The sequence below is a fragment of the Colletotrichum fioriniae genome, assembly GCF_027942845.1.
Source record: "Colletotrichum fioriniae strain IMI 355084 chromosome Unknown scaffold_2, whole genome shotgun sequence".
Taxonomy (NCBI): Eukaryota; Fungi; Ascomycota; class Sordariomycetes; order Glomerellales; family Glomerellaceae; genus Colletotrichum; species Colletotrichum fioriniae.
Genome location: NW_027076838.1, coordinates 3,934,531 through 3,957,468, shown reverse-complemented (window position 1 = coordinate 3,957,468; position 22,938 = coordinate 3,934,531). Strand labels below are relative to the sequence as shown.

Below are 22,938 nucleotides of genomic sequence, written 5' to 3'. Positions count from 1 at the left end.
ATGTCGTTGTGGTCAAATGGGGGTTGAAAGTGATTTAAACGTGATTTCCTGTCATAAGGATCTCACATCATGTCGTCTCTGCTAGCGGCGGCAGGTGGAGTTTCTGAAGAGGACGGCTGGCCAGACCTTTTAAGGATAAGTGAATTAAGTAGTGTAGTAAAACAGTTGTCTATCCTTCAGACTCATTGCAACATCAAACTCCTATCCCGAAAACACCGTCAATCCCGACAGGAAACGAATGAATGGTCCAACATGGGTATATGCCGAGAAACAAGCGCAACCTCCGGCGCAGACAACTCCCCATAGACTTTGTACAAAGCAGTTAATCAGAACTCATCGTCGGCAACCGTCTCCCATCGCTTCGTCGCAAGCTTCCGCATCTTCTTGGGGCTCCCCGAGCTGCCGCCGGTACTCTCATTGCTAACGCGCAGTTGCTCCATCTTGCGGCCCAGGTTGCTCACACCTGTGGCGCCGCCTTTGCGGCCGCCAAAGTCTTCGCGTTCTTGAAGCGGCTTCCGCTTGCTCGGGCTTCTTTGCGCGAGCTCCCGCTTCAGGATCTCGTTCTCACGTCGAAGTCTTTCGTTCTCGTCTTCAAGGTCCTCGACAAGTAAGTTTTCTTTGTCCTCGCCGGCCTCGTCATCAATAGTTAGGCCAAGCCCCTTTTCGAAAAGCTCCATCTTGCGATCCCAGTGCTCCTCGCCCTTCTCTTGCTCTGCAGCAAGAGTTGCTTTCCAGCGGGCCAGCTCCAACTCGAAGCGAGCGTCGAACTCGGCCATGCAATCCTCACGAACCGTCTGCTCCAGCTCCAGCAGCCTGTCTTCCATGCTGAGAAGATGTGCTTCAGCAGTAACTCTCATCTCACGTTCGTTGTCCAACTCGACGTGGAGGTTGGTTATCTCCTCTTGCATACGAGCAATTTCCAGCGCCGCGTGCTCCATGAGCACTCTGTCTCCGTTATCGGAATTTGGAGAAAAGTTGCGATGGCCAGACGATCCATGGCCAAAGTATCCTCGGCGCTGTGGAGGCAGATCAGGGGATCTCATACCTGACGGCGGGTGGGCTGAAGAGGGTGTGTCGGCCAGAATAGTCGATGTAATGCTGGGAATTCGAGGGATCGTTACTTCCCTCGCAAGGGCGCTATATCTGAGAATTTGGGAAGTCGCATTTGCATCGCCGTGTGCATCGGCAGTGACGATCATAATGCCTCGCTGGGCATTCCGACGAGGCACAACACCCGCAGATGATGAAGACGACGCCGAGAAAGAGTTAGAGAATAGAAGCTCAGTCATCTTGCATTGCCGGAATGGCATGACAGTAGGCTATGTCGTTTCACGTTAGATTGTTGCTAGTCGATGGGTTGCATCCGACTTGACATACCTTGCTGCTGTTGCCCATGCCGCTCTGTGCTTGAAGACACTGGCCGAGATACATTAGACTCTCGTTGATCTTTCCGGCTTCCGCGAGAGTGGCGCCTTGCGTCTTGGCATCCCGGGCACGCTCAGAGCCAGCCAAGTCAACAATGGTCAGAGTGTTGCCGGTCCAAGATCGGTAGCGTCCTGCCCTGGATCTTTTCTTCACCTCAACACAAAAGAATCCGTGGCTGCGGGAGGAGACACTGTTGCTGCCAGTTCCAGCAACCTGGCGCTCATGCAAACCAGCCTCCAATACCATGATAGCTTCTCTCATGGTAGTGCACGCAATCTTCTTCAGTCCAGCCACAACTTTCCTGTCGGAAGACTGCTCGGTTGATTTGAAGAGCAATGGCCGACGCCGGTACTCTTTCGTAGCGTTGGACTTGATAGGCGGGGTTAAGAGATCGTAAATCTTGTCGTTGTAGACCTCGTACATGGACAAAACGACAGCATAGTCTGAATCGGGGTCTGAAGACACGTTGACGGAGCTGATATCGGGAGCTGAGGGAAGAGCTGAGGGTCGTTGGAGTGCGCGTCGAGGGGTAGGAGGAGGACAGTGTTCGCCCTTTACTAGTTGTTTAGCTGTGTTCTTTACTTTGGACGCTGTAGTCACGGCCATGAAGTGCTTCTCAGCGACGTCTTCGTGAATATGGAAGTTTTCCCGCACTGGCGTGGAAAAGCCACCACGAAGCTTGCGCCGTGGATGGTCTGGTGTTGACGGCACGAGGCGCACGCCTGTCAACTCGACCGGCGGCTGGGTTCGCTTGTGCCTCTGATTGTATCCGAAAGATTCAAAGGGAAGTTTGACGGAATGAACGGGGGGTCCTACAAGCATCGGTGTTCCCGCTCTTGATCCTCCTCCGCGGGATGAGCCAAAGTCTGCAAAGACAGTCTCGAGGAAACACGGTGCCGATATGATGGTAGCATCCGAGGCATCTGAGGATTGGAGAGAGCTCTCCAAAGTCGGTGAATCGTACATGTTGGAACCAATTGATCTAAAGACGACGTCGAGCGCGAGTTGTGTCATGCCTCTTGTTGAACGCGAGCCAAGAATGGTGTGTGACTACATGATTTGTTAGCAAAAGTAGGCCAAGATGGCATACCGTATACAGCTCGAGACTACCTTTCCAGATCCAGTGACGCCCAGGGTAGCTATCAAAGCATCGGTACCATGGCCGCCATGAGGGGCTAGGACACCCTCAACAAGTGATGCGACTCCTGTGCAATGGAAAACATCAAGCTGAGTGGCCTCTTCCTCGAAGACTCTGGTGAAGGCAAACTTTTCTATTGATCGCTTGCGGTCGTTGGGAGGGTTGAGGGTGATATGGGTCGGGTGCGAGCCCTCGCCAGACTCTTCAACATCGACGAATCTGTCGAAAGAAGCTGCGCCAGCTGGAGGCGGTCTCAAGCGCAAATACACCTGGAAGAGGCTTGCGGACGACTTTGAGGAATCCATCTTTTGCTCGTCTGTTGAAGTCCCTCTTGCGTGAAATTGAGAAGTTCGGCTATGTTTCTGCTCGAGGACACGCGGTTGTCCTATGATTGATGCTCTTCGTCGAGGTTGAATATCTAAAGCTGGGTCGGGTCGTCTGGGCCGCGAATGATGCTGATGGAACAAAGAGACACAATCCTTGTTTACTGCGATGACCGGGCAACGAGATAAGATAAGCGAGGCTGTTCCGCTCGATTAGATAAGCAAGGGAATCGGGACGTGCACTTTAATGCCCCTGGTCCCCTGGCCCCCTGACAAGAATCTGATCTCACACCCACCAACTTTTTTTTGCACGGTGCTCCCCGCTGAGACAAAGTCCCCAGTGGGGCCCGGCTCCAGGTACGTACCTACCGCATGTAGGCGCCGGGTCCGACCGATGGTGGGAGGAACCTCGAGCTGGGATTTCACAGGTCCAGTCCAACTTCACGTCTCCTTTTGCTCACATGGCTTAGTCGGTAATTATGGCGAGGCACGCTCTCTGGAAGCTATCCGTTGTCAACAGCGGCACTTCTACGTGCGGCCCGACTTGTCAGACAATTCTGTGTCTTTGTTCCTGAATGTGGCAGCATTATCCCTCGGCCACTGACTTTGAGTCAGACCATTAAAGTGTGTAGTCACCGTAGGGGCGATCATTGACTGGTCAGGCCCTAAGGCACAAAATATAGACCAAGTGTTCTCTCGCTGCGGTTGTTGGTAACTTTAGATCGTTGGTGCTGGTTTTATGTAGGTATGACATGAGCTCTGCCAGCTCTCCTCCCCCTTTACAGAGCTCCACGCCAGGTCTACATGCGTTCTTGCATGTAATAGACCCTCGATCAAAGTTTTGTTCGGGCTCGTAGTCAAAATGTTTGAGGGCTGCACAGGCATCACCCGGCTCGTCAACCCCTCATTTCCCGTCAGTGAGTCATGAACGACAAGAAAGTCAGACAGCGCGGATCAGTGCCATCCAAGGCAGATCCCAATTCCTCCCGCATGACTGGTTGAAAATTTGGACGTGAAGCATTGGACCCTTTGGATGGGTTGTGGTTGGATTGGGTTGAAAAAACTTACAAACACACTACGGACAGCACCGAACATCCGAGGAGCCTTGGCCCCGCCTAGGTCGGAGCTCGAATCCCTTTTTTTTTTGTCTTCTTTCTACGGAGTGCTATGGGTTATTCCCAATCTGCAGGTTACTACATCTAGATCTGGATGGCCACCCCGAAGGCTACGTACCTAACAAGGTGACTTGACTTTGAGTCTTTTGTTATATTGGCAAGATCTGTAGTTTCACAGATAAGAGTCAGCAAGTGACTCAACAGTTTCTTGAACAGAACAACTGATGTCCAATGACTCTTCTGGATGACTGAAGTTACGGTGTGCTCAAGTGGTTGTTGGTCTTGAGGCGTAGACTGATGAGTTGGCCCTTCGATTCCCCTCGGTGATGCCCCTCGAACAGACGAACTTGCGAGCCGAGGCGAATCAGGAGACCGCCTACCTAATACGCCTGCTGGATGCCGGATGCTTGCGCAGGCAAGCGGCGGGCCATATCCCGAGCTAATAGGGATACTTTGTACAGATGCATTGGGTGATGGGAATCTGCAAAGTACAGATATGGCCAGTAGTGGGGTTGCGTGAGAGGAATTTGCTTAGTGCTTGTCAAGACTCAAGAGGCAGAACTCAGGAGTTAGGAGCTTGACTCTGTGGGGTCCGCAATGCACAATCTTAGGTTGAGGCCGCAGCTGCGCCTCTCCCCATCTTGGACTGTTAGCCTATGGATTGCTCCAAGTTGACACCTGGACTTGCCGCTGTTCATGGATGAAGCGTCAACGCTGCGTTGCGGTGTACAATGGATGGTGGCCACCCACCTCTCTCTTCTGCTCTGGTCAACCGTTTGGATCAGCAAGACTACGACAAATGGTAAGTCTGGTATGTCTGGACAGTGAGAAAGGCCTACGCAGTATGTACAGTACGCCCAACAGGTGCTCTGCGGGTCATGAGGGAAGGATTAGATTTTGGATCTGCCACAATGGAGGAAGGATCAGCTTGTCCCCCATCCCCCTCGATCTGGACCGGCCTGACGGGTGACGACAGATGGAGGGGTCAAAATCAATTACGGAGTAAGTGTCTGGAGGAAGAGCTTGGAACAGACGGGAGAGTGAGGTGACACAGGTCGAGGGAGGGGCAGAAATCGTTTGATGAGGTCGACGTTGCTGCCACGGTTGCGTGCTGTGCTGTGCGTGCTGCGTAAGGTACCTCAGGTACCTACCAGGTTCGAGGCGAAGAGGGGCGCGGTTGACTTGCAGTTGCTAGCCTTTCCACACAGGGTCCTTTCCTCCACAGTTTACTGATTCTATCCACTAAATGACGCCGTATCTCCAGCGGATTCCCAGCGCCTGCAGGGCAATTGTAGGAGCGCCAGGGGGGGAACAGACCGTGAAAAGGCGGTGACGGCGTGCCGGATACGGGATAGCGCCGTCTCGCTACCCACTCTTAGCGAACCAGACAATGGCAGCAGTGGGAAGGCACGCAGGGCCGCAGATTCCCACACCTTGAGACCCCACCAAAACGGGAGACTTTCAACTTGGAGAAGGAGGCACGGAGGAAAAAAGAAAAAAAAGTTTGGGCGACAAACGGCAGCAGCACAAAGTGCACAGGTACGTATCCATACTACGTACAGCGTAGCAGCCCACCAAAAAAAAAAAAAAAAGTTCGATTGGGTGCTCCACACCCAAGGACGGGGCGACTGGGGGAGCCATATTATTTTCGGAATCCCGGTGCCTTTCTTCCTCTTCCCTCTTTTTTTCCTCTCTTCCATCTCAATCATCAAAACCAATTTAACCCCACGAGACAACGAAGTCGCCCTACAACCTTGAAAAGGATCTAGAACCAAACACACACTTCGTCGAGAATTATGTCCGCCGCTTTCGCTGAGCTGTAAACGCCCACTGCGGAGGTGCCCCTGCGCAGGCACCTCTGCAGTCCAGCAGCCCATCGAGACATTCAATCCATTCTGTTTCCCGACGAAGTTCAAACAGGCTTTCACTGTCCAGAGCCCTCATTGAGAGGACGGCTCTGGCCCATTGACGGAAGTCTGCATCGCATTTCACTAGAATCGATCAACAAGCCCACTATTCATCGGGCTACGAGAAGCCTATCCGCTTGAAGAAAATATCTTCACCTCCACCTAAATCCGACTACCACGACCCCTCCCTCTATCCGACCCAAGTATAAGACACGATAATACATACAGTCGCCCTGGACCTACAAACAAGGCTCACCAAGAGAAAAACTTAGGTGCAATACACAGCCATACACATTGTTGGGCATTCATACGGCATTTATTAGCGCCGGTTATCCAGACAAACTCCCACCCCCTCCGAATACCACCATATTGGGTTTCAACCCTGCCTAACCACCACCAACCATGTCGCGCAACGTTCGCAACAAGGCTTCCTCGGCCTCGAGGAAAGCTGCCAAGCGTCGCGACTCTATCACCTCTTCTTCGTCCTTCGACCTGTCTGACGAAGGAGGATATTCTGCTGTCGAAGATATCAGTGATTCTTCTGACGACGACGAGGAAGATGTCGATGCGGCCGAGGAGGAACATATTCTCCACGAGGTGCTACCAGCCCCCAGCATCCCGATTCCTCCCCGGCCGCCCATTGTTCAAGAAGAAGAGGATGATGACGATGATGATGACGACGACGACGATGAAGAAGATGAAGAGGATGAGCAGGAGCAAGAAGACGAAGATGACGGCGCAGCAGACATCGAGGATGCCGCCAGTTGGGATGGCATCATGTCAGAGGTTGACGAAAGTGCTGCTTCTGATCACCACCACCGTCCTGCGGAGCGCCACGTGCGCTTTGATGTTCCCTCGAGTGATTCCGACTCCACCGATACAGAGGATGATCATGCCGATTTCTTCCCCGACATCTTTGTCGATCAGAGCTCTCTCGATCCGGCCTTCCGTCGCGAGATTGAAAAAGATGATGAAAACGACGAGTCTGAAAACTCGAATTCATTCTGGGATTACCATGGCGATTATCATGGAGCCTATGGGTATGCCCCTGACGCAGACTCAGATGTTGAGGCTGTTGTGCAGGAACTCGGCGATGATGATACGCCAATTGCTACTCCCATGACCACCGGCGAACTCTCTGAGATGCCCACTCCGGTCGCAGCGCTTGAGGAAACCCAAGAGCTAGACGGCTATGAGAGTGAGTTTGCACTTCGTGACGAACATCATGAGAAAATGTGATTGCTAACTCGCCCAACTAGCTGATGGTGATACCACTGAAGAAGATGAGCCGGAGCCAGTTGTCCGCCGCAAGATTAAGCGTCCCGAACCCTCCCCGGATCAGTGGGATGATTCCGACACGGATCATCCGGTCAAGGGCCACCGTGGGCAGCCGCGTGTCGGCCGCTTCAACCTCGACAACTCTGAGCGGAAGCCCATTGCTGTTGTGAACCCCATCTCACGAAAGATGATGATCTTTACTCCCCATCGTCGCCGTCAACTTGATCTGTCACCCGAACAGTTTAACTTCCAATATCTGGCCCCCATTGATGAGAACCAACCCTCTCCCATGATGAGCAGCTCTGCACAGATTATGATGAGTGCAATGTTCTCATCCAATACCTTTGGTGACTACCTCAACACTCAGGCCATGGGACCTACCGAGGCCTTCTTCCCCTTCCAGTCCGAACCCAATACCGCCGATGAGAGCTCGGATATTGGCTTCGATGAGGAGGAAGATGACGAGGTCGAAAAGTCCCTCAACATCAGCGACTTCATCGAGTTCGATGAGGGCCGGTCCTCTGCCGATGAAGACGAGGACAACCAGTGGGACGCCGATCCCCTGAACTCTACCCCTGCTCGACCACGCACCGCTTCAAGCGATGTCGACCTCCACTCCCACATCAACGCCACCAACGTGGGTGCGTTCCGTCGCGACCAGATCAATCAACGTCTTATTCTGAGCGACAAGGCCACACAAGACTCCCTCGCCCTGAGCAGTCCTTACAACTATACTGCCCTACGTGGCCTCAAGTCGGATCGCTTCGAAACCGCAGCCGTTCCCCTGACGCCCCTTCGACGATCCAAGAAGCAGATGCGTGACTCAGCGCGCAGCCCTCTAGAGTCCATGTCGCAAAAACGCAAGGCATCCAGTGAGATGCCCATGGGCCACAAGCGCCATCGCAGCATCTCGGATGTCAACTTGCTACACATCTAGCCCATGCGGTAGCGTTAGACTTATCCGGCATGTTTCATGCGACAAAAAACGGTTGAGGATGGCGTGGCATGTTGTCCTCAAGTAATGGGCACCTGCCATCCCTGGCCTCATACACATTGGCTATCGTTGCCTTTTCTGTTTTCTTATGTTACACATTCTTACACTGCCCGTCGAATTGACGGGAATGACGGTAGACAAAGCGCAAAAGTTATAGACACTAAAAGCAAGTGTCTGAAGAGCGAACAATGTCAGCCCTATACCACCGGCCAATCCTCATTGGTGGGAAGAATTTCCTTGTCACGGTCTGAGGCATCTGACAGCAACCTGTTTCCTAGTTTCGTATCAATGAAAATCATGATATCCTACCTTGTGTGCCGTTACTGTATGTTCATCTTACATTACGCATCCAATCCTGTGACGATATATTGGTCCACGCTTGGGGGCCGCATCGATGGGCGAGAAAGACTCAACATTGGTGTTTGCTCTGCGTGAAGAAATGTCAAAAGACATCAAGTATGTACAAGAAGGAGTTCGTCATCCAGTCGGGTCAAGCCCGCTCCGACCTCGTACCGTTCGTCCCTCATTATAGATACCCCCTCCAATCCCCTCGATTGTAAGTATTCCAGCCGGCCGATGCATTGACTCAGCTGTAAGTGTCAATGGCATTGTTGAACGCCGTATCAATTGGGGCAATCAGCGTCTTAGCGAAGGCCTGCAACGCCTCGGGGACCTTCTCAATGACAGCCGCGCTGAACTTGTCCGTCGCGCTCTGCTCCGACTTGAGGTTGAGCAGGATGACCGGGCTCAGTAGGAGCTTGTCAAACTTGGGCTTCGCGTCGACGACGGCGGTGAGCGTGGTCTGCACGCCGCTCGACAGCTTCTGCGTCGCCTGCGCCACTCCGATGGCCTCGAGGTCGGTCAACGGCTCCGAGTCTTCGGCGACCTTGGTGGCCTCGTTGATCTTAATGAGGAGCTTGGTGGAGTCGATGATGATGGGGAGCGTGCCGAAGAGGCCGCCATCCCAGGACGACACGGTGTCGCCCAGCTCCGTGTTCTGGGTTGCGATCTCGTCCATGGCGGCCACGATGGCGGCGCCGTCGGCGAGGACTGAGGTGGCGAAGAGGCCGAGGAGGGAGAACTTGAGAAGCATGTTGTCGCTGAGGTCTCTGTGGACTAATACAACCGAGAGCTTGGCTTGAGTAGTATGGGGAGGTGTGTTGATCTGAATCTGGATCTGAGACTGTTGATTGACCGAGACACCATTCTGAATATCGCGACCTCCACCAGCTCTTTATACTCATTGCTCGTACGATTCCAGAACATCATCGTTGACCTCGTCACATTAATTACATTTTAGCTTACATGTTGGCTTATGTTCCTCCGCCTATCATACCTATCCTACATCTAGCGACCTTCCATCGAGGTCATATTCCCCCGCAAACACCATCGGTCAAGGACGCTCAATTACCACATCAAGACATAGGCGACGTAGGATCGCGTCGTCACAATCCTGGAAACCAGAAAGCTTCACATGCCCCCTCGGCCGAGAACCCCATGTGCCCATCCACCTTACCCAACGTGCCCAGCTCCCCCTCCAAGAACAACAAACACCCATCCCGCGCCGTCCCCCATCACGAACACATGCTCAGCCAGCAGTTCACGACACCTCCAAGCCGAGGAGCGCAGGGATCTTACCCCAGATTCCGGCCTTCCTCCCCCCTGAACACCCCCGCTGATCTGCCCTCTTTCCCCTCATGCAAGCCTTGCAAGGTGCCTGCCGATGTGACTTGCCCAACACGAGAGTAGGTGCGCAAACTCCCGCCATTGGACGGCGTCAACACAGTCCGGCTCCGGCATAGGCAATTGGCCCTTTTTGTTTTTCGCGACTCGGGGCTGGCGGCGGGCTGGACGTCATGGTTGGTGCGAGCCGGCGGTCTTTTAGCCTTTTTGGACCTGAGCCAATGGTTCCTCCGAGCTTTTACTTCGTCTAATGAGGCGGTTGACATTGGAGGATGCGATGGCAGGTTTGTCATTTCCTTCTGTTGTGACGAAATGTGTGAAAAGCGATTGAGATTCGGGTGGCTGAATACAGCAGCCACGTACACTTTGTGAACATAGTCACACCAATTGTCAAAGTCTAAAGACGATATCCATTGAGCTGAACTGTCAATTGCCTGACCAGCTCTGTCCCGTCGTTTCAACTCCCGTCTTACCAAAATCTCGCAGACTTGGGGGTCTTCGTCTTCTATACAGTGATAATTTTATTTGTGGGCATACTCCAAGTCAGACAGACCCTCAAGTGATGCCAAATTCGCCCTTGCACGTCTGATACCTTCACACCTCAGCTGTTGCTCAACGCCCATCCGGGCAGGCAGAAGACACCATAGGGGATGGACTCATTCGAAGTGACAAACAAGTGTCAATGCCAAGTTTGATTCTAGCGAGTCTGCCGGTTATGGGAACGAGACAGCAGGGGCGTCATTGAGCTGTCAGTCACACTTGGTGAGAAGGGTCCGAGGTACCTGCCGTCAACACATGCTCCAATAGATTGATGGTAAGCAAGTGACAAGAAAGACACCAGATAGTCACTAATGGAATCGAATCATGTTACCACTCCCCAGAAAGACGCAGAGATCAAAACCACAGCCCAAGATCCTATGCGCCTATTTACCGCATAGTCCTCTATCTTCCGCACGACCATCTGAGTCAGGATGTGTGTAAGCAGCTGCCATTCGGAGACCGTTGCTATTCACTCCACAGGACCGACTGATTCACAGCCAGACCAAGTAAGTCCGGCCACCCTGACTCCTCAAGTCTCATTGAAAATGATCCTCATCGTGTACCAAAAGAGAATGGATGACTCGCGCGGAAATCAAAAATCGACTCGACCGAGCTGGGACTCGAACCCAGAACCTTTGCCACCGGAAAGCAACGCGCTGCCATTGCGCCACCCGGCCGTATCCTTTGTTTTCCGATGAAAGCCGAAAACGCCCGACTACCCAAGGAGCCTTGTGCGCGCGGAGTAAGGGCTTCTCCGGCCTTCCCGTCGGCGATGCGTGAGCCAGGAGCCATTGATGCTTTAGCGATAGCCTCTAGCGTCTGCGGTGTAAGTTTGAAGCCCGGGTGAAGCAGGCATGAGGGGTAGAGGATGGCGGATGCTTAAAGGCTGTTTCAATGTCCGGCCGGAGCAGGGTGGGTCTTGAAGTACGGCGCAGTGTGCCGGAACTCGATGACAGCCGGCAACGCAGGTGAAGGAATCAGGACGTGCGTCCGTAATCGTCAAGCCTGTACTCGTTGGAATGGCAGCTTTTGTGATTTATCAACGATATGGATGTCGGGGGTCGTCCGAAAGGGCGTTTGGTTGCAAGTGCGGAAGCGGGATAGCTTTCAAACCATCACAGCTAACAGTGAACATGCCGGTGGCATTGAATACCACAAACGCGCCAGCCGGGTCGACAAATCCTGCCAAAAGTCTATGCAGATTGCTGTTCTGGTCTAAGATGCTCTATCCATAAGACGCAAAATCATGTGTGTGGGCAGCGCAGCCGGGGCCTCGACATGTTCGAAGCTCTTGGGGTATCTAATACAAGCACGCCATCCTCCACGATTCGCCCAATCCCCAAAAGACAAGACATTGCGCGACTGAGTATGCTCACTCATCGTCGTCATTGAGACCAAAATCGTCGTCGTCATCGTCTTCACCCATCCCCTGATCGTCCTCATCGTACATGTGGGATTCGTCGCCCATGTCATCGTAGTCATCCCCACCGCCATACTCGTCGTCTTGGTGCTCATGGCCCCCGTCGCCATCGATGGGCTCGATTTCTTCTTCTTCTTCATCGTAGTGGTCGTCCACCACACTGGGCGCCTTGCTCGTGGGACGACTCGCAGCTTCACTCTCAGGCCTGGAGCCAGGGTCACCTTGACCAGCGACGTCGAACATCTGCCGGATAGCCTCGTAGTTGATGCGCTTCGAAAAACCACGCTCCTTCATGACATTAACAGCAGCCTCGCCTGGTGTGCTGGCAGGTGTCGTCTGGCCTTCGCCAATACGAGGACGCTTCTTCCGCTTGCGATCCTTCTTAGGCTTCTTTTCCTCCAGCTTTTTGCGGAACAGACGCTCCTGTGATGCGCGCAACCAGTCTTTGTTTTCATTGACCCACAGAAGTTCCTTGATCTTGATCTCATCAGGAGTCAACATGCAATTCGCAACTTCAGGGTCATCGGCGAACTCGTCTTCGCCAACCTCGGGCGCCATTGAGACAGACTTGTCTGGTTGTTGCTGGAGGGCCCAGATCGAGTGGATGCGAGCTCGTTGCTCAGCGTTGCTGAAAGCTTTTGCGTGCTCGTAGGTCTCGGGATCATTCATGATTTCCGAGATCTGGTCTTCCATCTCGGCCTCGTCTTCCTCCCACTCGTCGTTGATCGGCAAAGAGGGCTTCGGCTGCCGCGTCTTTTCACTACCAGCATCCGTCTGTGATGACTCTTCGTTTTCCTTCTCCGCGTCGCCAAATTCTTGAGCCAGGCCCTCAAGATGTTGGGTGCTGTTAGCATCTCTTAGGGCCGGCTCGTTGACGGCGATTTTCGACGGGAGAGGGGGGATAATGTAGCCGTCCTTATCTCGACGATACTCAATGGTTGGCGCTGCAGATAGATCAGGCGGTGGCAGAGAAGGCGCAGGTGTCGTCCTGTTGTTATCACCGTCGTCTGTAATGGTTCGCTTCCGCTTCTTGCCAAGCTCTTCCTGCTGCGCTTGCCAAGCCTCGGTGTTCCTGTAGAAGGACGGGGGGTCGTGAGAGCTGGAGCCGAAATCTTGAGACAAGAAATCTTCCACTGTCATTTTACTTGTCTCCGTCACATTGAACTCCTCGAGACGTTCCTGAATGGTGTGGTTTGTGACCTTGACAATGTAGACAACTTCACGAACAGTTCGCCGGAAATTGTGCATTCGGGCAGCCATCAGAAGACATGCTCCACAGATTCCGGACGGACGACGGCCCATGACGATCCAATCTTGTTTCATGCGACGGACAAGGCGGACAGCATCCTCGGCGACGCGGTTAGTCATATGCTTGAATTCGAGCTTGGAGGCGAAGCGGTAGATGATGTCTTCCGGGAAGACCGGGGACTCTCCGCTTGGGAAGAGGCAGAGGGTTTTGGTCAACGCCTTGAAGGTTCTTCCTAGTACAAACACGTTGACCTGGATAATGTCGCCAATATCGATGAGCATGACACGACACGGCCTCTCCATTCTGCAAGCAGCGTAGAGGCAGACAGCTGCAACGGTGATGATCTTTCGGCCCTGCGTGAAACCTGACTGGGAGGCAAGCTTGAAACACTGGACGGCGGTGTTGACAGTGTTATCGCTGAGATTGAGGCGCTGAGCGTAACCCTGCATCAGAGCGCGAGCCTCGCGGATGGTCTTTTCTCTGTCGTCGGAGCCTCCGACGCGGCGGAAGGCGGGACCCATGCTCCTTACGCCAGCTTGGTCAGCGGCGATATAGCTTCCCTGTACCATGGCGGCACCGGAAGAGGTCTCGCCAAACTGTACTTCGGCGACAATGTTGCTGTCATCGGCGACACGACCGCAGGTTTGACAGATACCGTCGACGACATTGGGCTTGACACAGGCCTTATTCGGACATTGTGGACGGTTCGATATGGCGACAGTAGGGGGTCTTGCTCGGTTCTGTTGTGCCTGGGCGGCGGCGTTGGCTGCGGCGGCGGCGGCGCTAGCTTGCTGGCGTTCGGCTTGCTCGCGGATGGCTCGAATGCGGTTCGGTGGTTGAAAAGGCTTTGACTTGGCTGCCGGCTTTTGGGACTTCTTGGTAGGCGTAAGGAAGGAAGACATTGTTTCGACGTTGGCGCCTTGCGAAGGCGGAAATATTTCGCTAGGATATCGGGAGGCCTAGGAGAATTTTGTCGGGGGAAGAGGATTTATTTGCACCATGGGCGTGTGGGAGATGTGGATTGTGAAGTTGCGAATGGCCTCGTGGACGTCCCCTTTCCTCCAACACCAGGCTACAGAGGTTGCCAGTCTGCTTCGCCTTCGCACCTCAGACGACTTGGATAAATGCAATGGTGTTTGCAGGCGTGGCTTGGTGCGAAGTTGTCGACGCGTTCGGTGATGTGGGCAGTAGTAATACGATGGGCGAATAGAGTGTAAGTGAATTGAAGATGGAGTCTACTATGGATTGTCTGCAGAGGGATACTGGTCGTCGGCGGAATGAGGTGAAGAATGGGAAAGTTTGTGGGGTTGGCGACGAGATGGTCGAGCGGGGGAAGGTGCACGTTTGTGAAATGAAAGGCAGGTGCGCAATCAGTGGGGGGATGTAGGCATTTGCTGAGTCAATCTCCGATGTGTTCCATAAGAGGGAATATCCACTTCTCCGTGCTTTTCCCAGAGCTGCTGGTTCGAATCTGCGTCCGTCTTCACAACTATTTCAACAGCACACTGAACGTATCTACAGCCACATCACATCGATACCGCCTTGTTAGTGTGGCCGTTGACGTTTATCATTCCTCTCACAGAACATTGCTTATCGTTCATCGAATTGAAGGACATGATCAGTTGAACTTTCCTTATTGGAACTACTTCCGAACTGGGTAGTATTCTCAGCAGGTACAAACACAATACATATCGGCGGAGACTCCGCTGGGAACCGGTGCCAGCCAATCATTCAAGCTCTCCCACCTGCGGGCCGAGTCACTTCTGCTTTGCCCCGCGTCCTGAGGGGATCGCGGGGCAACTTTATCAGCGACACAGAGGTTCAAGCGAACAATCCATCGACACTTGTCCTGATCATGAGGCCTCTTTGGATTCATAAGCATCCTAAGTAGGGATCAAGGTTCACTTGGCTTCCAGTTCAGGTCTATAGCGCTACAAAATGATACTCCTAGCCATATTTCTTCGTGTTACTAGTCCTTCTTCAAAAGCCCGGAAACCCAATCGCGCTGTAAGTAGGTACTGTGAAATCGGTTTCGGTATGGGCGGGTTGTCGGCCCATTGCACCGTCTCAATCATTCAAGGCGAAGAGACCCTGCATGACACCTTGGATCGGCAAACAACCTACAAGCATGAATACTTCGTGTTGCTTACTGCGGGGCAAGTGCGTGAAGTCACCAAGTAGCTTACTTGGTAACTCTCACACCATCTGCATTGCAGAGTCTGGTGCAGAAACAGCCGCAATGCTACTCTCAGTCAAGCCTATTTAAACTTCCAATCACCCATCACTATTCTCTGTCCCATTTCCTCGGCTTCAGTAGATCCGCGCAGTTTATACACATTGACTCTCTTTATTCTTGGCGCGTACAACACAATCGAGATACCCTGCTCTACTCAAATATGTCTTCCTTTACCCTTTCCGCGGCCCCCAATACAGACGTATGGAAGAAGCCGCCTGCCCACAACGTCTACGATGGTAACCTCGACTCACTCCTCCTCACATAAGCCACAAGTTAACAGACCCAGCTCCCACAAAGACGGTTCCAGCCAAGCCCTTAAGCCAGTTTAAGTCCGCCAAAATCACATTTACCGCAGACTGGACCGAACAGTACGACCAAGCAGGTCTCATCGTCACTTTCGACTCCAACTCTGGCCGCGAGAAGAGATGGATCAAGACCGGCCTCGAGTATTACCAAGGCACGCCACAGCTCAGCACCGTCGCCTGCGACCGTTGGGCCGACTGGAGCATCACGCCTCTCGCCGCCTTTGAGGACACCAAGAGCATCACTGTGCTCATCGAGCAAGAGCGCGACTTCATGGGCCCGAGCTTCTGGGTGTACTACGTGAAGCAGGACGGTACCAAGGTACCGCTGCGTGAGATTTGCTGGGTCTTTGGAGATGATGATTGTACTGGCAAGGATTGGAACCTGACTGTTGGCGCTCTGGTTGCTCGGCCTGCCAAGGATGCGAAGAGCGATCTTGAGGTTCAGTTCAAGGATTTCGATGTGCAGTGGTCTGAGTGAGCGTTGGGCAGGATAGCTCAATACCCTCCTAGCCTAAACATTAATACGAAAAATGTATTCATGACAACATCGGTGCTCAAAACGGGTACAATGCACATCTTTAAAGACGCAATGGTCATAGACAACCGAGGTTGTGATTATAGATTATTTAATTAAGTCCAGCATGGCATGGTCCAGCGGCACGAATATCGCACTCCATTCTTCGATGAAATCCAGTCCTCTGATTGCAATATTGGGGTATCATCCGCTTTTCATAACAAAGTATCCAAGATCCTCCTTGGCTCTCGTCCAACAGCGCTCAATCAAGCTCGGCTTCCGGGGCCGTAGTACGTCCCATCCAGGCCTGGCTCGGAAGCCCTTTCAGTGGTATCAACATTGGCTCCTGTCATCTGTCCTTTGTCATGCTGCGGTTGAAAAGAAGATTGCTGCGGCGAGTAAGGGTAGGGCTGGTATGAACCTGCAGGCTGCATCGGCGGCGGCCCGTTGATGGGCACCATGTAAACCGGGGGAGGGCGAGCATTGCGCTGCTTGCATTCAATACAGGCGCGGACGAAGAGGGTGAAATTGTCGATACTATCAAGTGTTAGCGATCATCCTGAGGTATTTCAAAACACTCATGACTAGAACTTACAATAAGAGGGCAGTGAACGCCATTACAGTATCTTGCATAGAGGTGACCTGCCCACCACTTAACACCCACGACCGCGGACCATCACGAAGGACGATGTTTGCAATCTCCCATCCCGTGGCTACCATAAAAACGAGCCAAAAGAGCAAGTGCATGCCAACGTGAGCACCGGGGTGTATTCCCCGTCTCCCGCCTCTTGCGCAGATGGTGATGAGTTCGGATGTTTCCCAACACACAAGGGCAGCAGCCTACAAGCGGGTTAGATATCCAGTCTTAATCGCAAAGTTAGGAGCATATTACTTACGGGGAATCCACTGAATACAAGATAGAATGAACTTGAAAATGAGTAAAACATGAGAGAGAGCGAGATGCCGAGGACGATGGCGCTGAACGCTATATTGAAACTGCGAATGACAATTTTTGCTCGGTGCCATTTTGGGCTGAAAGGGATTTCTCGAGGAGCTTGTTGCGCGTATGGCACGTAGCCTTCGAAGCCATCAGGCGGTGCGTACTGCGACTGTGGTGCATACTGGGCTGAAGCCATGATGAATTGAGTGGCTTAATGAGCGTCTTACACAACTCGACAGCAACTTTACAATACGGTGGTCCACGGTGCTGGTGTGGTCTGAACCGCAAAATGAGCGACGAGGAAACTTGTGACGCTTTCAACACGAACCGAAAAGGAGCAAGAGACACAGACGTTGGTTCAAATTTTCGGCACAGGGAATTTTTGGCTCATTTTATCGCACGACTGTGCCGCTCTTCTAACGGTTTGGTGCATGATACAGGCACCGGCGCGGTAACAATCGCGTCCCAAAAAGGACGGCGCCCCTGGCTAGAACCAGTCGGCGGCGGAGATCAGGGTCTTGCTATTGGACCACAATTTTGGCTCATATGGGCCTTAAGCAGAACCCTGTCAGCTGTGCCGCTGGCTGCCTGGACACAAAGAAACACCCCAGTTCATGCCACGAGAGCTGAAGATGCACTACGATCACGGGATCGAGAGAACGACGATACCTGAAAGAAAGAGGGACAATATCGGGTCTAACGCCTGGACCTCGGTAGTTGCTGCGCTGGACTCGTTTCCACCCAGAGATCTGGCAATATGATTCTCTCTTCTCTGTAAACCTCAGCGTTGATTGTCAGCTGTACCAAGGTAATTTCTCCTGAGGTCTGTCTCAGTTCACGGAAGCGCGGCGATGGCTGGTACATGCCCCACCAAGTATAAGGCACGAGACCGAGGCTAGCACTCAGTCACCGAAATCAATCAATCTGAGCATTGCCGTTACGGCTACTCGAAAATCGAAAACCGCGAACGTGCTGTTTCCTCGAGCATTGAGGTCTCTGCAGCGACTCTGGCAATTGTGGCGCTCGATGGCTCCTAGCTGGTTTCGAATGGAGGTATCAATTTTTTGCCATAACGACGGGACTACTCTCTCTGCAGCACCACTACCAAGCCCATTATTCCCAGCATTGCCGTCTTCAACCACGGGTATTCTGAAAGGAGGATCGTAACGTAGCCGACGAAGGGGATGTATGCGACGACGCTGCCGATGATATCCTTGCGCACAAGGTAGTCCTGGTCCTTGGCATACAGCTCTGCTTTTGGTCAGTCTTTACTCACTGAGAACTCTGAGAGGGGGAGCCACGAACCAGTGTCATCGGAGTTGTTGTTGTCGCCCTTGGTAAGGAGCTTCGCTTCCGGTCTACAACGAGCCTCTTGGTCAGCAAGGAGGGCAATGGGAGACAAAGTGTAGGAGGAGCTTACCCAGAGCCGAATCTGCGAACCACTCTGTGGACAATGGGAATGTTCTTGCCCTTGACTTCGTAGACAACGATCTCGCCAACGTCGGTTTCCTGGATCAGGTTGCGGTTCCACAGGAAAAGGAGATCGCCTCTTTGAAAGGCAGGCTCCATGGAACCACTAAGAACAACGACGATCGGGCTGGGAGAATCGGAAATCACGGAAAGACCCTTCCACATCTGCCACTGGGGTTAGCAAGAGCTTCTTTGGGGAGGGCCGCTGTGCACACCATGAAGGCAGTTGAGAGGATCAGCGCAAAGTTGAGCAGCTGCGAAGCCGCCTGGCGCGGGTTTCCAAGACTCGACAACATGTTTTCCGGCGGTTCTGACAAGCGGGTGCGAGCGGTGTTGCTGGTAGTCTCGTCGGTGGTGGTAGACGGTCTCGGATCGTGATGTTCAGTTTGGAGTTGAGTTCTGGCCAGCAACGCACCTTCCTTGAAGCTGGAAGCAAGAGCAAGAGCACAGGCCAGCTATTTTGCAGACGTGGAACGTGTCAATGGAGATAAAGAGGTACGTACTCTGGTTATCTTATCGGTTCTCACCTCCGGTCGGTTTCAGACGGCTGTGGTGCACAGACCACCGTTTGTTCTCCTTCAGTTTGGAGCGCTCTGGTCCAGTGATCCTGCCTCATCTAACATCTACAAGCTGCAAGCTGCACCGTCTTCATAGGTAGAACCACGGAAATCATGGTACATGAAGCATTCCTACAGCTTAAGCATCAATTGACTTCAATACATTTCCACAGGTATTGGACACCAGTCCTCTTGCAGGAATATGCTACAAGTCAAACACTTGATCCTCTCATTCACCTTGGGCTTAGTATGTGTGGAATTCACGTAAACTATAAGAACTCGCTAGAAGCCATCGTAGATTTTCCAATATCATGAAGTCACAGCACTTCCCTCTTTGCCTGTTCTCAATGGCTTTCTTGGAATTCACTACAAGTGGCACGCCCGACGACTTCCTTCCTGATTGACAGCCGATGCTGCCCGTTACCTGCCTTCCAAAACCTCAATTTGGACTTCACAGGCCACTTCCTTCCGCCAGCGTGGATGAAGAGACAGGGCAGGCACATATGTCCGACATAACTTCCTTCTCTGGATACTCATAGTCAACAACGGCAGTCTCAGCTTCACCAACAGGTGGAAGGCAGCAGCTCCCTTCTGAAATCTTCCATATGTCTCTGTCCTACGTTCTCCCATCGCATCTCCCGTTCCTCGACTTAACATCCCTCTCTCAGTCTTTTCTTCGATATCTTTGCCTGGTGTTTTCCAACAAGCCGTCAACCGTCTTCTGTATACCAAGCCTTGACGGGACGCCCGAAGCATCATCTCTCTCAGATTCCACACTTAGACAACCTCTCTTCAATATCCTGCTTAGCCTCCGTTAGAAGCCATCGTGATGGACGCCTCTGTCACCACTCCGTTACTCCACGGGCAATCAGAGTTCCATGATGGACATGGTCTGCCCACGCCGGCATCCTATGGCCAGGTTCAGGACCATGTACGCTCCGTTGTCGATCGCCAGGCGTCTTCATAGCTTCAGCTAATCTTTCTTTCTTAGCCTGCATTTCTCAGAGCATGCCATTCACCCTGGCGGTCCTTCTCCCAGAACCATCTGTGCTGGGTTCGAGGTGGTATCGTTGCCTACCTGACCGCAGTCGGAGCTACGGTTCTTGACTACAAGCTGCGAAAAGAAGAGTCTCCCTACTCTGACTGGCGAGTGGTCTTTGACTTCTCTGTCGTCACCTTTTCTCTGCTCCTGGCCTACCATGCGGTCGTGCTGGTATGTCAACTCAAAGCATAGGTAGTACCAGTGGTGGCTTGTTGCTGACCTCGATCACCAATCCTAGGGCTGGACCTATACTCATCTCTATCACCCACACATCGAGGAGACCAGCACTGGCTGGGAGTACTGGGCATTGAGAACCCTGTCGCTGCCTTACGGCATCGCAAGTCTTCGCAAGCAGTTCTACTTCACCTTGTTCTACACCATTACAACTGTTTTCACCTTCATGAACTCAGTCATCTACTGGTTCGTCACCTTAGAGCACGACGACAAGAACACGGGAGAGCCCCCCAAGCCTCAGCCATCCGGGAGCTCCGCCATGGCCAACATGATTGGGGATTCATTTGCATCCGAATGGACCAGCTTGGAAGAATCACACAAGAATGGGCCACATGAACCTTGTAAGTCATGACGTCTAATTGATGTTAACTTGGTCTAACACCACAACGTCAGTCACGGAGATATTCGGGAAGGGCTGGTACAAGGCCTTTGTCATCATCAACCTCTTTGGAATCACATCTGTCGTCTCTCTCATTGAGATCTTCTGGCTCAACAGCATCAAGCGCCCCTTTGTGAGTTGCCTTGTACCTGAGGCAAGAAACATACACTGACACGACTGAAACGGGCAGGGCGTTGGGGCACACACTTTGGGCGTCATCTTCTTCGCGGGTCTCTATCTCGGTTGGGCAGCCATCGGCAAAGTCGAGACTGGTGCCGATGCCTTTTACTGGCTGAACGAGAAGAATGTCGGATCCCGTGAGGCCGTGGTGGCATCCTCGATTGGATTTGTAATCCTTGCTCCCATCAGTGGGTTCTCTCTGGTACCTGGTGACTTTGACCGAGATGATACTGACTTGTTGACTAGTGTACGCATTCATGTACGGTCTCGTTGGTATGCGCGAGAACATGGCCCGAGCTGCCCACACGAGACGGGTTGCCGCCGCTGCCGCGGTGGCGGGCCACTGAGGGACTTTCGGTCCAGACGGGTCTTGTCGGAGATGAACGGGGCAGGCGTCGGGCGGTGAGCACGGCGGTGGTGGCCGGTTCCATCGGGCTTGGCCATGCGTCGTTGATAGGTATAGTGGACGGATGCCTCAGATTGTAGGATTGATAAGGCATGCATCGGGCTGGAGTCGAGGATGGTGTAATGTACCCCCTCGAGGCGGTGGAGGGCAAGATGCCAGGGAGGGTGAACATACGATTACCAAAATAACCTAGAGCATTATGACTTCCAACACGCAACTCCTAGTTTTCCAGGGACCGAGGCACTGTCTGACGAATGAATTGTGATTGCTGGGAACTTGGAAGGGGAATCCACGACTAAGGTTGGCAGGTAATGGTATCATGGGCGTTGACGGGACGGGACGCGAGGGGAAGAGCGATGGATGGATCATGGAGCTGGGGCAAGGAGCGGTGTTGAGGCGGTGATGCTGCAGGTCACTGGGCTTGCCGACGATGAAGACAGGCGGAGAGCAGGGATTGGGGGAGACAAGCGAGCGGGACGGGGTCGTGGTGGCTCTCGATGATTGGCGGCGGTGATTTTGTGCCTGAATCTGCCCGACTAGCGGCAAACGCCAATCTCGAAGAGGGACGCAAAGTCGACGATGTGATTTTGTCCGAGGAGGAAGTGGGAGGGGGGAGCAAGAGGAGGGGTTAGGTTTGCAAGGGTTCGTGGATCGATCCATGGACCAAAGAGGCCAATACTGGGATATTGGGCTGAGAAGGAGGAGGGGTGGAGAGTCGAGACGAGTCGAGCGAGGATTCTAGAAGTTGAGTACGAAGCAAGAGGCACGACTGGCCTGGCAACTGGCTAGTAAGTGGTACTGTAGGTGACTGACTATGGCAAATAGTTGTCGTTCATGCGGCTTTGAGCGGGTTTGGATGGGTTCAGAAGGGTTTGGACGAAATAAAGTTAGGTTGTGGCTAGTGAGACAGTGAGGTCTGAATGCGTTCTGGACGGCGCTACTGAGACCAATGTGAAGCAGTCTGGGGAGAGAAGGTAGACGCTGGCGAGCTCTCAGTCGTGGAAAGGCAGTGAACTGGGAGAAGGAACTGCGTGGTAAGGCACCTACACGCAAGTTCAGGTCGCGAAGTATTGGAGAGAGCATGAGGCTCTATCCAATCCCGCGTGGCAGGGCGGAAGCTTGGGCGATCCGGGGGAGGCGGCGATGAGGGGAGAGGTGCAGAGGTGCAGAGGGTGCAGAGGGTGCAGCATCTCGAGCAGTCCCGATCCTGCGAGGATAGAGTTGATAGCAACCATGGCAACCGTGGGCGGCATGTCCAGACGACGAACTCACCAACCGGAAGGGCAGACGTAGAGCCGTCAGTGAGTTGGCAGCTTGGCCGAATCAGTCGGATACACTACCTTATCGATCACGGAATCTAGGTTGTTGGGCACATTGAGGGTATCGGTGCTCATGACCCGGGCAACGAGCCAATGATAGTGTCAAGGGGTCGTCGACCGCCTTCTCGCGACTTCTTTTGGTATCCATGAGGGATCCATGAGGTAAGGTAGGTATCGTTTGACTCCTGAGTCCTGAGATGTCCTGAGGTGTTCAGGAGGTAACACCGTCCTGAGGTGTCGGGTCTGAAGGAGGGAAATGAGAAGAACCACCAAGGACTCGCGCA

At 53.1% G+C, this 22,938-nt stretch overlaps 7 protein-coding genes and 1 non-coding gene across 8 annotated transcripts; 3 read left to right on the top strand and 5 right to left on the bottom strand.

Annotated features, from left to right (window-relative positions):
• Positions 1-326: 326 nt before the first annotated feature.
• N0V96_002886 (uncharacterized protein) lies at positions 327-2,868 on the bottom strand (the record flags this gene model as incomplete). Its single annotated transcript, XM_053199143.2, has 3 exons — positions 327-1,319; positions 1,378-2,475; positions 2,536-2,868. The coding sequence occupies 3 exons, from the start codon at positions 2,866-2,868 to the stop codon at positions 327-329; spliced, it is 2,424 nt and encodes an 807-aa protein (XP_053043408.2).
• Positions 2,869-6,310: 3,442 nt separating this feature from the next.
• Positions 6,311-8,123, top strand: N0V96_002885 (uncharacterized protein; the record flags this gene model as incomplete). The annotated part of the gene is made up of 2 exons (XM_053199142.1): positions 6,311-7,106; positions 7,168-8,123. The coding sequence occupies 2 exons, from the start codon at positions 6,311-6,313 to the stop codon at positions 8,121-8,123; spliced, it is 1,752 nt and encodes a 583-aa protein (XP_053043407.1).
• A 643-nt stretch (positions 8,124-8,766) lies between these two features.
• Positions 8,767-9,273, bottom strand: N0V96_002884 (uncharacterized protein; the record flags this gene model as incomplete). Its single annotated transcript, XM_053199141.1, has 1 exon — positions 8,767-9,273. The coding sequence occupies one exon, from the start codon at positions 9,271-9,273 to the stop codon at positions 8,767-8,769; it is 507 nt and encodes a 168-aa protein (XP_053043406.1).
• Positions 9,274-11,008: 1,735 nt separating this feature from the next.
• On the bottom strand, positions 11,009-11,080 carry N0V96_002883. The gene has a single exon. It is a non-coding gene; the product is annotated as a tRNA-Arg (tRNA).
• Positions 11,081-11,775: 695 nt separating this feature from the next.
• Positions 11,776-13,974, bottom strand: BRF1 (transcription factor TFIIIB subunit brf1; the record flags this gene model as incomplete). Its single annotated transcript, XM_053199140.1, has 1 exon — positions 11,776-13,974. One exon carries the CDS (start codon positions 13,972-13,974, stop codon positions 11,776-11,778), a length of 2,199 nt encoding a protein of 732 aa, XP_053043405.1.
• A 1,494-nt stretch (positions 13,975-15,468) lies between these two features.
• Positions 15,469-16,091, top strand: N0V96_002881 (uncharacterized protein; the record flags this gene model as incomplete). Its single annotated transcript, XM_065756650.1, has 2 exons — positions 15,469-15,544; positions 15,595-16,091. 2 exons carry the CDS (start codon positions 15,469-15,471, stop codon positions 16,089-16,091), a joined length of 573 nt encoding a protein of 190 aa, XP_065615019.1.
• A 2,057-nt stretch (positions 16,092-18,148) lies between these two features.
• On the bottom strand, positions 18,149-18,833 carry SEC11 (Signal peptidase complex catalytic subunit; the record flags this gene model as incomplete). Its single annotated transcript, XM_053199138.1, has 4 exons — positions 18,149-18,318; positions 18,373-18,425; positions 18,488-18,702; positions 18,753-18,833. The coding sequence occupies 4 exons, from the start codon at positions 18,831-18,833 to the stop codon at positions 18,149-18,151; spliced, it is 519 nt and encodes a 172-aa protein (XP_053043403.1).
• Positions 18,834-19,923: 1,090 nt separating this feature from the next.
• Positions 19,924-21,276, top strand: N0V96_002879 (uncharacterized protein; the record flags this gene model as incomplete). Its single annotated transcript, XM_065756649.1, has 6 exons — positions 19,924-20,025; positions 20,086-20,307; positions 20,375-20,711; positions 20,764-20,882; positions 20,940-21,117; positions 21,176-21,276. 6 exons carry the CDS (start codon positions 19,924-19,926, stop codon positions 21,274-21,276), a joined length of 1,059 nt encoding a protein of 352 aa, XP_065615018.1.
• Between the last annotated feature and the right edge of the window lie 1,662 nt (positions 21,277-22,938).